Genomic DNA, 16,901 nt, shown 5'->3' on the forward strand with positions numbered 1-16,901 from the left:
AGAGGTATAGGCAGGGTGGCACGTGCCTTTTCAGTGAAATATGTGAAAATTGCCTATATGTAAATGGAGTCGGCAAAATACCCACAAAAGCACAGTAAAACTATTTATGGTATCATTATGTCTTCTAAGAAAACAAGGATAGTTTTTTGACACAAAAATGTCATATTACAAGCTCAATCATCCAGGTAAGGAAATCCCAAAAAGCTGATTCTGTTCATCTGGACGTTTTCAGTGGGAGAAACGTTTCGTCATCATCCAGGTGACTTCTTCAGTCTCAGCTGACTGCAGGTTTCCCAACCTTATAAACAGTACATTTGCACAATGATTGAAAGCAGCACCACTGACAACAACGGGCTGTGAGGTCTGTTTCTTGATCATTATTATGCAAATGTCATGACCATTGATCAGCAACCACTGATCGATGACTATTGATCAATGGCCATGAGCACCATTCACAGAGAGCTGGGGAATGGCTGCAGTCAAAGCATTGTAAGATGGTGAAAGATGAACCCTTTGCAGCTCTAAACACTGCATCCAAAACACTTTGGATTTGTTGATAAGGTGAGAGATGTCATTATGGAGGCAGATGAAACCATGGTCTTGTATGATGTTACATCTCTCTTCACTTGTTTTTCACTCACTGTAGTTTGTAAGAGATTACAGTATCACCCCAACTCAGCAACAAGACCACTCTCAGCACTGACCAAGTTTGTTTGCTCTTAGAACTCCACATATTTCACATACAAGGGTCAGTACTACAGGCAGAAACATGGGTGTGCCATGGGTCCCCCAGTTTCACCCATTGTGGCCAACCTGTACATAAAAGAATTGGGAAAGAGGGCTAGCTCTGCCCACCCTTGCCCCCTTGTAGATCCGCCTCTGACTCAAAGCTACTAGTTCTCATTGTGGTAATACTTATTGTAAATTTCAGCTTTGGTCACATATGTAGAAAGATTTCACTGTATTGATTAATTGATCTAGAACGCAGACATTGCCATGTTTATCTATAACACTAAACTTAACAAACGGCGAAATACAAACAGTGACGTCATTTGTTACGCCTTTTTTTAGTAATCTCCGAACTGTAACTAACGGCCGGCGTTGTTCCAAAAACTGATCGCCTGCCAAAAACTGATTTCCGGTATTTGCCAAAACTGTTTGCTCGTATTTAAACTGCTATAAATAACTTGTTGCTCTAAAATATGTGAAACATATGTCAAATGTATCCCTCATGATATCAGTCATCTTGAGCCACAAACAACATTCCTGTAAGAAGGTACAAGCCGCAATCAGTTTTTGGTAGTGACTTTTATATAGCCTTTATTTACGCAGTTAAAAAATCTCGTTGACATTAAAAATGTCTTATTAAAGAATAATCTGGGCAAGAGGACAGCAGAAATTGCAACAAATATAATAATAGTTCTGTAAACATATTTAAAGTGGTCAAAAAGGACCGGATTGGTTATAATGTAAGTACAATAACACAGAGTTACAAAGATACTTGAAAAACAGGTAATTTATATATTTTATACATAACCCATTTGTAAACCCTGATTACCGAAGTCCACCGAATACCAACATACGTAAAGATATTACACATATAAAAAAACACACGGAAACATATGACATCAGTTTTTGGCAGGCGATCACTATGGGCAGAACTTTGTGCCATCAGAAACCGAACTTCTGTCCATAGGATCACTTTTTGGCACAACACCGGGTTAGTGCGTTTTATTTGTTGTACTGTCTCTTTAAGAGACCCGGAAATGATTTCCTGTGTGTGGTAACTGGTCGTGGGTTCCAGACAGCTTAACCTCCCCCCGGTAATGACATCCCATCCCGTGATTTTGGCTTTCCGGAGCAGTGTAAGGTGCTGGCGACACCGGGCTCTTCTCAGAGTGGCTCTGGAGGCCTCGGACGTCCGCTGCAGGCGCCGGTACTCTACACATATTCGCGGCGGTGTCTCCGGTATGGAGGAGATACTATCGAGGGTCGTTGCACCTTTACCTTCCTACGAAACGAGGGACAAATCCCCGCCTCCACCCGAAACTAACAGCCTGGAGTTTATGTACTTCTACAAAAGTCTCGATAAGGAAGACAAACTTAGTTTCCTAACGAAGCTCTCACAAGACTTCGGGGTGGACCACAAAAGTGTTTCGGAGCTCGCACTGAAGCTTCTGGAAACTCAAATACGGGACTTGGCGACCATTTTGCTAGCTGAAGACAGACTCCGGTACACCTTGACTCCCCGTTATAAACAGCTGTTCAGTCATATAAGCAGAGTCGAGGGGGGAGTGAAGTTTCTTGTGGATCTGCGAGCGGATGTGCTCGAAATAATCTCGTCCAAAGCTAGCGACAGCCCGCACATCAGGGTAATACACTTCGTTTACATTTCTACGGGTGCTCGCTTGACTCGAGCTCAAGAAATACCTTTCGCGTTTATGTGTTTGACATTGCCAAGTAGAGACACTGCATGTGACATAACCTGACAGCATCCAACGGTAGCTACAGTATAGCCGCCTGCACACTGCAGCCCGTGCGCTGCCCTCCGTCCCCCGGTTCATATTTCATCACGGGTTCAGTGCACCTTTGCCCCAGTTAGCTCCCCCTTACCAACCATGTAATTAACGAGTCCTTTTTTATCCATTCTTAGTGTTTAACATATTGATTAGACGGGGGCATGTTTGGGACAAAAAACACTGTCAAGCTCAATTTCAGGGCTTCCTTCAGACTTCCTGCGTGTTCTGGATGGACAGCTCAGCTGATCAGAGCTGTCGTCCACTGTTGCTGGAAATCTCTGGTGTTTAAAAAAGACTTTAAAATGTTTAATTCTATAGCTGAATAAGAACTTCTCTGCCGTAGCTACAAAGGGAAAGAACTGAATATTAATCAGGCATGTAATGAATATTTTGAATGCGTCCTTTGAAGACATAGTTAAAATGGACTTTAAAGAAAAGGCGGTGGAAAGAAACCCTTAAAGAGCCCATTACACCGATCCCATGTTCTTTGCCCACTTATAATGGCACATTTCTGGCAGCGCATTTAACCGTAAAGGCAGTCTCATAGGCCTCATCATTCAGGCGTCAATATAATCACACTTTTCAGTTCACACTAGGGTGTAACAGTGCTTATGCACGCTGTAAGTGGTAACAGTGGAATATTTTTAAGTGAGTTTGTCAGTGTGTAGTTTGTGCACTTAGTTTGAGAGTACAGATATGAACACTGTAGAGGTATTCACATCTAAAGCCCCATATTTGATACTAATAGCAATAATAAAATTACCATAAGTGGTTTGATTCTGATATCTGTTCTGTCATTCAGTGTAATGTGCTAGAAAATCTATCAACTAAACCTTAGCGCTATGTAAACAAAGAAAGCAGTTATGATTTTTTAACTTGCATTTTTTTAGAGTATTTACATCGTCAGGGTAACGTATTCTTCATGATTTTTCCACAGTTAGAACATCGGCTTTATCTTTTTCTTATTTCTGGTCAGGTGTGGAAAAAGTAAAGATGGAAATTCTGATTACCAAGAAACTGAAACTAGAGAATGTTTGACATTTGTGATGACATTTTTATTTCAAACTATAACAATAATCATATTTAAACATAGAAAATATCAACTTGATCAAAGAGCTTGCACATCCTGCTGAACTAAACAAAACAAACATAAAAAATGATTTTGTTAGTTACAAGTACTGGTAATTACATACATGCATTGTTTATGTGGCAGTTCCTGCAACTGCTGTGTGTTTACAGGATGACTTTTCTGTTGGTTTCATTCCTTTATGCCTGCTGGATCTCAAAGTTGGACCCAGACTGATTAGATGTGAAAGTGGAGTTATAAATAACCCACTGGTGTTATGTAAGCATGCTATCATGCTCAAATTGGATTCCAAAGACAGAATGTCACATAAGTTTGTGCTCATTTTAAACTTGATGCCAGCAGCAAATTCCAAAACGTTGGGTCAGGCATATGTCTTCAATGAAGAAAGATATTGTCTTGAAGTAAACCTGTGTGGCTCTAAAACCTGCATATATCATTCAGCAGTAATGGTATAGATGTAGACCAGTGCCTGCCTATACAATCAGATGCCGATAAAAAGGTCAATTATGACGCCAAGAGAATGCAACATCCATGACTTTAAAATTTCAGACCGCAGGCATGCATTTGACTTTAGTCTGTGTTAAACAAGCTGGGGCACAGCGTTTTTCTTTCCTGAGTTTGAACTGGTTTTTGTAGTCAGCCATCATAATTAATTGATAGTTTGCAAGCCTATTTTTATTTGTTATATTCAGGTTTTGTACCAAACATGATGAAATCCACAAATTCTTTGCAATTTTACGTTGAGAAAGGTTATTCTAAAATAGCTGAATTGTTTGCCTGTGCAGTCATTCGCAAAGTGGTAAACCTCTCCACATTTTCACTTATGAAAGACGGTCTCTCCGGGACGCCTTTTTAATCCAATCATGTTCCAACAGGTGCTTTTCTTCCTTTAAGATACAGCGTAGCCGTGCTCTCAACTCCAAGTCTTTGAAGGCGTACAGGGTGCCATTTTAAAGAAATCTAGATGGGAATGAAAGTACTGGCACTTTGTGAGTGTACTTCACTGTATTTATTAAAGGGCTAAAAGACGGATGCCTTTCAGTGATAAGCCATCACGCTGAGGAGGGTGCTAGTACTTTCTTTCTCTTCTACTTTTTCTTTTTTTTTATTAAGTATTGCACATCTTTCCAGCCTTCATATAAGTCCCAACTTTTTCTTTTATAAGTTTGGCTTGCTGGCATCAAACTCAGAATGAGCAAATCTTTCTCAGTCTCAACATTTGATAAAACCTCATTAACATCTCTGTTTATTTTTGTGTTAAAAACCCACATTTTTCTTTATGTGGCTCATGAAAATGATTTCCCCCCGATTCTCCAACATACTACATAAAAAGGAAGCTGCTGATCTGTAAAATTCTTGTGCTGAAATATGTGAATCAAAATTAGAAAACCACAATCAAAAGCTATTATAGTTCAACTAAAATGTCTTTTTCTGGTATCATAAGCAGCTATTTTATGAAAGCCTACTTTAGTCATCTTCAGCTTCTATGTTTTGCTTTGGAAAAGCACTGAAAGTGCATATGCCTTTGACCTTGCAATCATGTGTTTTGATGTGTTAAGTGCTACTGGCTAATATGTTTTTCAAACACCCCGATTGCACCGTTCCTGCTCTAAGGTGGTTCAGATGTGCTTAATCTCAATAACCCAGGCCCACTGAGAGCCTGTGTAGCTTAAAAAGGTCTAAGTTGCCAACAGAGTACCGACTTCTTCTCAGCACTGTAAACGTTGGTCTTGTTGGTGCCTCGTAATCTTTGCTTGTTGTTACCGCCTGCATTGATTGAGCTAAAAAATGAGAAAAGGTCACAGCCAACGTGAAGCTTTTAGTACCTGCGTTGACGGTATGTGCATACCAAGGGAGGGAGACCTTGCAATCAGAATATGGTAATGACTGTAGAACTACAGTACAGCATAAAAGCCTTGGGTACATTTACTTTTTAAATGTACCCAAGACCGCAGTCGCTGTGGTTCTTTTATAGCGATTAGTTGGATTTGCATATAGACTTTTGATGTTCCCTCTCACCTTTTTGCTTCAGGCCCTTTCATTTGTGTTCACCCAAACTGCAACTGTAAGATGTTAGGACCAGTCATGGGAATAACGGCGTTACAAGTAACGGCGTTACTTTTATCAGTAACGAGTAATCTAACTAATTACTATTTCTATCGTTACAACGCCGTTACTAACAAGAAAATGCGGTCGCGTTACTATTTTTCAACAAACAGACGGTTGAAGCTGTGTTCAGCTTACCGCATCTTATATCAGTTGCAAAGAAGTAGCTGTAAGTAATCTGGGCGCTACAGCTTTAAGCAGCTGCGCGCTTCCGCGGGCGGCAATCACTTTCTGCCCGACGATCACTTTTTGGCACAAGCTCAGGAGGCAAAACAGTCGCATGAGTGCTGCTGTTTGACTGAGGAAGAATAAAGTAGTCGTGGTAAGCCAATCACATGACCACTTCAAGATGACAAAGCAACAAGGTGATATATACCAGTTTATAAATTGTGTTGATAGGCCACGTAAAACCAGAGTCATGATAAACAATATATACGCGTGTTTTTCCTCAATAGTTTCGTCACGTTTACTGTCTAAGGACAGCGCTAGCAAGCACTCTCTGCTTATGAGCAAAAAAATTAAAAAACAAATCAAAAACAGACCTTTCGTGTTGGTGGAAAAATGCACCATGTCGACCAATCAAAAACTGATATGGAAACATGACATTTGGTTGTTTAGGAAGAGGGGGAAGTTTTAGGAGTGACGGCGAGAGAGAGAGAGAGTTTTGAGATGTGAGAGATTTGTGACGTTTAGCGTGTTTGTAGTGTGTAGTTAATGAGTTGTCTTGTGTAGTTAGTGTGTAGTGTTGTGGATAGTTTTGTGTTGTATGTCAGAACAATGAGGCGACAGAAATTATTTTTTTGGAGTGGCACAAATAATTTGTGTGGCATCTTATTGAATGCAGAACAGCTGATTGTTCGGTAAATAGTTTGAAATGGTTATTTTTAAAAAAGGGTAAAAGGTAAATGGCTGCAAATAACTTTGTTGTTTGCAAAACTTGTACATAGGTTGTACATAGATTTTAAAATCGACAATTTATATTTGCATTTAAAGTTATGAAATATGATTCAGTGAACATGTTTGTGGTTGTTACAGTAAAAATATAACCTTTTCTACTCGGATTTTATGTTTTTTGTCTGATTCTAGATCAGTTGTGTTAATTCAGTATGTCAAAATGAAAACATAACTGTAAATTCAGACACGTGAGGTTGTGCTGAAAACAATGATACCAAACAAGGCAAAGGAAATCGTTTTTAAAGGTGAAATGTAGAGGGAGAATCAAAAGTAGTTAAAAATGGCCAATTATACCCTGGACCCCAGAGGCGTAAACATTTTTTTTTTAAAGTAACGCAATAGTTACTTTTCAAGTAATTAATAACTTTTAGAATATTGTAATCAGTTACTAACTCAGTTACTTTTTTGAAGAAGTAACTAGTAACTATAATTAATTACTTTTTCAAAGTAACTTGCCCAACACTGGTTAGGACATGTCAAGGATATCATTTTAGTTGGCTCCCTGGGGGTGCACGTATCAGCGGGACTATTTTTTCCCCTTCGACGCACAAGCTTACAAATGGCACGCGCCCTGCTGGAGCAAAGGTACTGGCAGGCTCTGACTGACCTTTGAAACACTTGGACAGTCAGTGGTCATCTGGCCTTGTGCAGGCAGCTCATGCTGGCTCAATCACTGTATAGTCACAAAATAACTCCAGCTCGAGGTAGAGAGGGTGCTTGTAGCAGAGGCTGTATCACCTTACAGCATCAGTGCCTAGCTGCATTGATACGGCTCCAGTGTCAAAAAGTGTCGCTTCATTTTCTTTTTAATGGGTTGCAGGATTTTCTTTTTTACCCCTTCCCTTTCTTTCTGCCATCCCTCTCTCCCTCTCTCCTAACTCGAGGCCTTGAATGATGCACTCTTCCATTTCTAAAGACTCCATCTTCTGCTGGGTCAATGGAATACACATCCCAGTTTGACCTCTCTTTTGTGTGGGTGAAAATTGGCCGCCTAAGCCAGCGGCTGCTATTCCCTCACGGCGTTGTTGATGTGCTTATCAGCTATCGTAGATTATTTCACTTCTGGCAGCTTGTGAAGTCTGAGGAACACATATATACTATGAAATAAGTCGAGATTGAAGTTTTGCTAAAATTTTATTTCAGGGTTACTTTTGATTTGCTCTTTGCTCAACAGAATCTTCTAGTCTGAAACCTCTCAACCGTACAGCTGAATAATGCGGGGCCTGATGCATATATGTGGGAATGAATTTCAAATGCTGTTAGCTTTGGATTCGATCGCTGCTCGTGGAGAATTTCAGCCACTGGCTTTTATACCGTGACTGTAGTTGTGCTTGTTTGTATTAGCTTTTATTATGATTGACAAGCTGGCATTAAAGTAAGCCTGAAGAGAAGCCATCCTATGAAACAGCCAATATAAGCTCTATTTATGTGCCTGAGTGTGTGCACCTTGTGAGCTTGTTTGTGTGTTTGCAAGAGATTTGCTTTAAATGAAGTCTGACCTTTGTTGGAGGACAGGCCTGCTTGCAAATGGCAAGTTGCTTATTGAAGTGCCCCTTCTACGCTTATTGCAAGCTCGAACAAATCACTATTCATAATGTGAAAACATTCAAACTGTATACCGACACCCAAAGGAGCACACATCCAGGCACAGTGTCTAAGATGTGGCCATGAATTGTTCATCGCCACAGACAAACTTCAGCTGCTGCGCTGCTCTAGTTTGTGAGTTCTTAATAAAACAGGTCACGGGGTTGTAAAGCCTGTATTTATCCAGTTCTTAATAGGAATAGAAAAGACAGTATTTTATTTTCCACTTCCAACTTTTCACTGCAACAGTGAAATGACATTTAGTTAGTGCTTGCATTACTCGATATTGTGGATGCGGTGACCTTCTTTTTCTTATACTATATTTACTTGACAGAGCGGCTGCTGAGCTGCTCTCTGAAACAGAAAGAATGTGGCGAATGTTTCAATTATCAGCTGGATGTGGCTGTTACAGCTAAACTCTCACCTTTTTCTCCCACAGGACCTGAATGGTACGCTGAAGAGCTTGCTGTCTGAGTGGTTCTCTGTAGGTCTGCTGAGACTCGAGAGAATCACCTGGCAGTCCCCCTGCGAGATCCTGCAGAAGATCAGCCAGTAAGGGCATTACTGCGACCCACGCAGTGTTGTTCCTCATCTTTAACTGTAGAATTGCATCGCAGGCTGTTTTTTTCTTCTTCCCTGAAGCACATTAGACAGCACAGTTTAAAAAATGACTGTTTACTTAACCCCTCCTCAGTAACCATAGGGACAGCAGGCTTGTCCATGTGTTTAAATGAACTTCAAGGGATTTAAACACGTGGACAGGGCTGCTGTAGCATGAGAAAGGGAGGTAAAAACACACACATGCACCTGCTTGCACACACTAGTTTGAAGTACTTGTTGGGAGAAGATGCTACAGCTGATTAATGTATTTAAATCAGTCCAACTAGCTGTGCATTTCTCTCTTTTATCTTTACCTAAAGATTCAGCTACAGGTTTTGGAAATGATTAGTATTAGAATATAACTGTATATAGCTTTACTCCAGGCTCTAGGGGGAGTCATTTCACTTCCTATTCCCACTGTACAGAAATCAGGTGCACTTTAGAAGGCGGGTAAACAAGGTAGCAGGTGAGACAGTCCTCAAAATATTGCAGTGAAATGAGCTAAATGGGCAACATAGTTTATATAATCTAATATAATATAAATAGGAGCCCTATTAAGCGCCCCATGTGACGCTATTGCTATAAAGATCTTTCACAGCAGCCAGTTTGATGTAAAAGTTTGCAAACATAAATGTTAGTAATCACTTTAATTAAGGCTTTGTAACGCCTGTATTTACCTTTATATTAATTTGGCTATTTTATGTTAGAATAGCAGAAAAAGAAGGTCTTTTGCAAACCGTTGCAATTGAAAACGTAATATTTGAAATTGAGTAACACAACACTTTTATCTTTGAATGAAAAATGGGGAAAATGTCATTCAAAGCTAACTGGCTCGACGCAGCTAATCAGACCCACTTGTGGTGGTTCTTTGAGCCGCCCAAATGAGACGCTGCTCTTGTGGACCTCTGTCTGAGCTGAAGGATCCTGTGCTGCAAAAAGGACACTGAGTTTTCAGCTGCTGTGATTATTTGAGCTGGAGGCGTGTAACTAATAACAAATCGGTAACCAAGGACTTTGGAGCTAACCTTGAGCCTGCCTTCTCCCAGGTATGAGGCAGTGCACCCTGTAAGAAACTGGACCGACCTGAAGCGCAGAGTGGGACCGTACCGACGCTGCTATGCCTTCACCCATGCTGCCATGCCGGGAGAGCCCTTGGTTGTACTCCACGTGGCTCTGACTGAAGACATCTCTGATAACATACAGGTTAGACTCAGTAGCTGGAGGCTGCTGTAACGGTTTGCGTCTTTTTATTAAAGCGTAGAAGATAGTTACACGTCTGGGATTTACTGTGTTGGTCCTCCTGTCACGTGACCAGTATGAAGAAACATCACGGCCAAGGCCTTGTAACTGCACATCCCTGTTTAAGCAAAGCTTTATGCTCAGCAATCGCTTCTTTTTGTTTTTGTGCAAGGTAAAGGCGGTTTTCACAACACTGAAATCCAAGAATATTTCACAGTGTATAATTGTGCAATGATTTCCACAGTTCTGCCCCAGCGGCTCTCAAATAGTTGTAGTGAAACTTGCCCTGACAGCAGCTCAGCAGCTAAGAACACTGAAAATGGGTTTACAGCTGGATGAGTAGTGCAGGATTTGTCTTCCTTACTCCAGCCTAAAGAAAAAGTGATCTTCTCTCTTTCTTTTTTCTCAGAGTATTGTTCGTGAGTTTGCCACCCTGGACTCAGACGAAGACGTGAATAAGATCAATTCAGCTATCTTCTACTCGATCTCTTCAACACAAGCTGGCCTGCAAGGGGTGGAACTGGGCAATGTCCTCATCAAGAGGGTGGTGCGTGAATTGCAGGTAAGCAAACGTGGGCTGCAGGTGCTAATATACAACAAACAATCACATTTTCACATTTGTAGACTGACAGAGTTTACCTTGGCTCAGTTTCCACAGATAAACCTGGATTTGCAGCAACGCAGCTACTAGAACTTGAATTGTCTTTGAGGATATGATCTAATTATTTTGAAATGCCTCAGTGTTCCCGTTGATGGGATGAGAGCAAAACATTTTTGGTTAATTCTGCTAATTAAAATGCCGGTACCTGTTTAAAATACAGATGACATTCTAGATAAGTGTCAATGAAAGAGATGCGGCAAGGTTAAGTAAACATGTGTTATCTAAATATAACCAGGATGTAGCGAGGCATGTCAGTGACGCTTCTCAACCTTTCCATTACAGCTAGATAATAACACCTTATCATGAACGCACACATGACACAGAGCTCCTCCCTTTCTTCAGGTGTTGTCCAGCTGACCTACTTTCTTACGTTTACATCCTTTTTTTTTAATTCTTAGTGCTGAATCATAAATCTCCCACTTGCAATAGCGCCTGAATGCATGTATACATAAACAGAGAAGTACTCAGCTGACAGGCAGTACTAACATCTCATCCATCCCTCTCAATAAGCACAGAAGAGCTCTTTGTGTTGGACCACTCTAGCTAGCACTTGTTAAATGATTGGAACACTGAATGGAACATCAAAAGCTTCTCTCATCAACGGCTGGGAAATAGCTTTTCATAGCGTATCCTCATAAAAAAAGAAAATCAGGTTTAAAGTGTTTTCATTTTATTTATCCATACAAAGTGACTGTTTTGATGTCTGCAAGTGGTTTGCTTATTGTCATTGTTATTAATGGAAGCATGCGGTTGAGTGAGCAGCGCAGATATGGTTTTGTGTTTTCTGCGTCGGCAGTAAGGCTTTGGGTGTCGCACGTCACCGAATGTTATATTGCATTGTTTTGTAGAAGCCTTAAAGATGTGGATTCTGCATTCGTGAAGGCGTGTAAGAGCTTTTCAGCTTTACAGAAATGAGACTTTATTAAAGTAAAGAAACAAAAGAAACGAAAGAAGCAGGAACTGGAACAAAATAAATAACGGTACATCACAGACTCTTTCACTTCCTCTGACTTGTGCTGTTATAGCTCTTCCAGCCTTTCTGTCTCCTTTCTATCTGCAAAGAAAAAGTAGCTTAACAGTTGTGAGAAAGGATACAGGTAGTGTCGATTTTAGAGGCTTAGTTTAGGGTTGGGGTTCAGTGAGGTTTGCAGCAGTTGGGGGTTAGGGTTAGGGTTAGGGTTAGAAACAAATTCAAAGCACAAACCATACCTGTCCCTGTCCTTTCATCTCCTCTTGACCACTTTTCCTGCTGCTATTAGTTATAAATTTCTACCTGGAAGTGCTGGTCTGATTATTTGCACGCATGCATATGAGCAGATATGCAGGCCTTCAGGTCAGGAGGTAGTTTTTGGTTTTCACAGGGTTGTGCACACGAAAGTTGATTAGCAAAATGATACTGCTTACTGACCTTCTACTGTAATATACGGGAGCTGAGATGGTGGCTGTGTGGTCTGTGTGGGGGCTTTTTTGACTCAGCACCCACCCTGGCTGTCGGATACAGTCCCTCCTACTGGAGGAAAAATCTAAACTTGACATGCTGAAGGATGTCCAGCCACCGTGGCAGAAGTGTAAGTGAAAGTGGTCTGAACGGGACTCACACTAAGCAATCTTAAACATGTTAAGCTTTGGAATCGTTCCAGAGCAACCAAGCAACGTTGAAGAAGAGAGCTGGCAGTTTAAATGAGGAAATAACTGCTTGTATGTTTATAGCAGTGCACTGCTATAGATGTATACATCTTTGCCTGCCTGTATACTCTGTTAGACATACTGAACAATAACAGATCAAACATTATTAGAAAGAACAGATGGAATTTAGCAGGTGGGTGTGAACTGTAACAGACAACAAATCAGACAGATCGAAAAAAGTTCCAAAATATTTCTAAATCCATTTTCATGGATTTAGAAATAATCCATGGATTTCATGGATTTAAAATGGGATTAACAACCCATTTTCATGGGTTGTTGTTGGATGAGGGTGTAGCCATCATTAGCACAGTGTCACTGTAACTAGTTATCTCATAGCAGTAGGTAGGGCTGTTCGATATAACGATATATATCGGATGACGATATAAAAACATCTATCGTTTCATTTTACGCTATCGTTTGTTTCGTGGTGTCACAAAATAAACTGTTTATGGCAATATTTTTTTCATTGTTTTGATGGTCACTGTAGTGGCTATATTAATTTCTTAAAGTTCTCTCTTTCTCTTATATTTAATATAACCACACTACAGACGGACAAGCGCCTGTTTTTATGCGTTGTCGTTAGCAACAACGACGGTAAAACCATCGCGTGTCCTCCTGTTTATTTTCCACATAAACCTTTCACAATAAAGCTCAAGATCCTGTTGAGACTTTTCAAAATAAACTGAACGAGTATGCAGAGTGTTTACGGATGAGAAGCAAAAAAAGGGCCGTCAGGTGCTAAAAAATAAACCTTAGACTCAAGCGTTAGAACAGGCTTTTCCCCGCAGCACGCTGTGTAATAAATACTCACAAAGAAAACGGCGGCCGTTACAACTTATGTCTAAAAATGTATCGTTTCATGCATCAGTTAAAACACTTGACTCCAGGTACACGACGCCCAGCTGGAAACACTTCACGCAAGTCGATCTGCCCGAGATTCACAGAATTTACAGAAAATGTTAAATTTTTGTGATTTATATCGTTATCGGACGATAGATGTCTTATATCAGGATATGAGATTTTGGTCATATCGCACAGCCCTAACAGTAGGGCATTTCTGTCCATGATATACTGTGTTTAAAAAACACAAGTATGGATGCACTGATAAATTAGCTAATTATGTTATTTATCTTGCTGTTTAATAATGTATACAGCAAGAATTATAATTAACTAAGTAAAATTTCATATCAATACATACATACTGCCCTCCTGAGCTAATTTAAGCTTTTAGCTCTAGCTGTCTTTAGCTTTAGGGATTTTATTTATCATCATGATAATATCAACTGCTTCATATACCAAATACTTTATAAACTAAGTCTCTACAAAATGTATTTAAAAAGTGATTTAAAAGAAGGCACAGATTCAGCACTCCTTATCTCCTCAGGCAGGTCATGAAAAAGCTGAGTAGCCCTGGTGGCAAAAGCACGGTTGGATTTAAGCCGCTGCCTTAAAACAGCCAGAAACGCTCTAACTGAGGAGCTGAAAGCTGCAGACTGGCTCTTATGGGGTTAACATTTCTGCCACGTAGCTTGGGGCCAGACCTAGATGTGTTTTAGAAGTGCAAAGCAAAATCTCAAAATGAATTCTGAAAACTTACGGAAGGCCAGCGGAGAGAAGCCCGGGTGAGGGTTTGTCAGGTCGTCTCCTAAAACTAGGAGGAATCTTTACTCTGGTGTATTGAAATTTTTGCTTCATGGCAGAAAAGAGGGAGAAAAACCATAAACGTGTGTTTGCCTGTTCAGGGCAGAACGTGAAAGCACTGGTTTCATCTGCACGTGGTTCCTCGACCAGAGTCGGTGTTTCCAACATGCTATAAAAGGCTTTAACATACAGTAATATTTCAGGGAGGCAGAATGTATTCTTCTGTTTGACTTCAAGAAATCTTCTGGACAGTTTTCCATGAATGGGAATCGCACCCGTGACCCTGACAAGTGACTACAGTGCTTTACTTCAAAGCCAGCTGTGGCAGAGGTTTCTCAGCTTGGCTTCTTTAGCGTTTGTAAAGGTGAAGAGAGGAGCAGCGTAGCACAGAGGGAGCACTCTGATGATTGATAGATGACAGAGGGGAAAAGAAAAGGTCACCGTGGTGATTTAAGGTAAAGAGGACGCCCTGCTTGTCTTTGTAGATTGGACCCTGGAGCATAGTTCTGGCACCGCTCTGTCTTTTCTTCTATATTCTATCCTCCCAGTTTCTTTTTCCTCCTTTCTTACTGTTTCTGTCCTGATTCGGACTACCTTCCTGTTCTGTAAACACTGCCACCTCCTAACAGGCAGTAGTTAAAAGTAGAGGTTAGAATAAGGAAGTGCAAAGAAGTACAAAGGCAGCAGGACGCTGAGAGTGAGAAGGTTGGCTTTTAGTGTAAAAGGGGCCGAGGGGGTTGAGATCAAGGGGGGGAAAGAAACAATGTTGCAGAACAAGGCACACAGACAGCGACGTGTCCCTCCAGGGTTTGTCTGACACTTCCACTTTCATCGGCAGCCTTTCACTTCTCTGCCTGCCACATTTGCTCCGTCACTTATCAACCTAGACGCCGAAGCACGAAGATGGGCCGGGGAGGGGAGGGGGAGCGTTTTTGTGAAAGTAGAGAGGTAGTGGGGTGGAAGAGGACTTGTGAGATGGGTGAGTGGGTGGGTGACTGGTTCGTGTGTGGGCAGACAACACGAGGCAGAGACACGCGGGGGCGGCTGTTGAAAGAAAAGGACAGGTATTAAAGGTGCAAGGGACAGAGGAGGTGGATGGAATAAGAGGGAGGTAAGGACAGAGAGGGTCATCCATCTCCATCAGGAGGGCAGGATCATGAAGCAGAGGAGCTGATTTGCAGTGCTGTCCCTCTCTGAGGAGCTAAAGGCCCGAGCAGCTGCCTGGGAACAAACATTTTTTTTGGTGGGTGTTTTGATGCTGAGGTGAGTGTTCATCACTCCTTTTTCCACTGCTGCAAACCTGGTGACCTTTACATTCTAGTAAAGATAAGATCTGTGCTGCCTCGTACGTGGTCTCTCTGTTTCCTCATTCTTTGCATCCCCAGTTTGGATTTTCAAATGATTTTTCTTCTTCTTTCCGCCTGTTTGGAAAGGTTGAGGCTATTTTACGGCTTTTACTGCATTAATGCACATGATTGTACATACTGTAAAAACAGTGCTGTAGCCTTAAATGCACAGGCCTTTTTGAATGAATGAAATTCGACTGGATGTAAATAGGTCATGGGTATAACTCTGCCTCTGTGCCTCTCTTCTGCCTTCCAGAGCGAGTTCCCTCTCATGGCCCAGTTCTCCAGCCTGTCACCCATTCCAGGCTTCTCCGCTTGGCTTCAAGGCCTGCTCAGCCAGTGCAGGAAGGAGGGCCGTGCATTTGAGCTGCTCTCTGAGGAAGAGTGGAAGGAGATACAGCATGCCACCGATTCGACCCCGGGGACCCCGACCGTTGATTCCCTTCGCAAGCTCCTCAGCTCTAATGAGTGGATGCATTCAGAGAGACTGTGCAGAGTCCTGGAGCCTGTTCTGATGCGTCTGTGCGCCTGGTACCTGTACGGGGAGAAGCGGCGCGGCTATGCTCTCAATCCAGTGGCTAACTTCCACCTGCAAAATGGCGCTACAATGTGGCGGCTCAACTGGCGTGCCGACACCAGCCCCAGGGGTGTGGCCAACTCCTGCGGCATCATGGTGAACTATCGTTACTTCCTGAACGAGACATCTAAAAACAGCGCGCTTTACCTTCAGAATAAGGTCATCACAGCGTCAGATCAGGTGCTCGGCTTCGTGTCCCAGTTTCAGAAGGCCAGCAAACTGTGATTAAGCGATGGGGACACGCCCACCCGTTCTGTTGTTCTGCTGTTTCGATCAATTATATATTTGTGAGAATTTCATTTAAATCTGTCCTCGATACTTGGCGTGTTTAATAAATGTTCAAAAGTCAGCAGCTCCAGAAGAACCGCTGAGCGGATGTTAGTCGATATTATGTTTTGAATTGAAATTAGAGCATTTCTCACGTGATGTAACTCTCCCCATCTGCTGTTTGCCTCATTAGATTTCTGGCCAAAGCTGTTTGATATTGTGTAAGTGATTCCCAGGACAGACTGCAGCTAATGAAGCACGAGGCATCCATCAATGCTGTAACATGTTCTTGGATAAGACTCTGTGTAAAGTGCGAGCAACGAGGGAGCGCAGCTACTGGAATAAATGATGTTTGGATTCTTTCATTTGGGTGAACTGTCGTGTTGCAAATATGTCAAAGGATGGGGTAGAAATAGATTTTGTCTTTTATTCTTCCCGCGCTTGGGTTTATCTACACCTGCTGCTTATTCCCACTAAAGCTCAGTACACAACGACATGAAATCACAGACTGGAAATATTATTTCATATTAGATAACACTAAAAAAATTGGATTTTTTTTGCGCGTTTGTTACAACTGCTTATATTTTCCAGTTGACTGTGCTCGCTTTAACCCAGTGGGCTGGACCCTCCTGGT

The 16,901-nt window shown here is 41.6% G+C and overlaps 1 protein-coding gene across 1 annotated transcript; it reads left to right on the top strand.

The window, feature by feature from the left end:
* Window positions 1–1,321: 1,321 nt before the first annotated feature.
* On the top strand, window positions 1,322–16,632 carry mlycd (malonyl-CoA decarboxylase). Its single transcript, XM_063481239.1, has 5 exons — window positions 1,322–2,372; window positions 8,690–8,802; window positions 9,897–10,053; window positions 10,499–10,651; window positions 15,680–16,632. Exons 1-5 carry the CDS (start codon window positions 1,827–1,829, stop codon window positions 16,223–16,225), a joined length of 1,515 nt encoding a protein of 504 aa, XP_063337309.1. The 5' UTR covers window positions 1,322–1,826; the 3' UTR covers window positions 16,226–16,632.
* The last annotated feature ends 269 nt before the right edge of the window (window positions 16,633–16,901 follow it).

This window comes from Pelmatolapia mariae, linkage group LG7 (genome assembly GCF_036321145.2).
Source record: "Pelmatolapia mariae isolate MD_Pm_ZW linkage group LG7, Pm_UMD_F_2, whole genome shotgun sequence".
Taxonomy (NCBI): domain Eukaryota; kingdom Metazoa; phylum Chordata; class Actinopteri; order Cichliformes; family Cichlidae; genus Pelmatolapia; species Pelmatolapia mariae.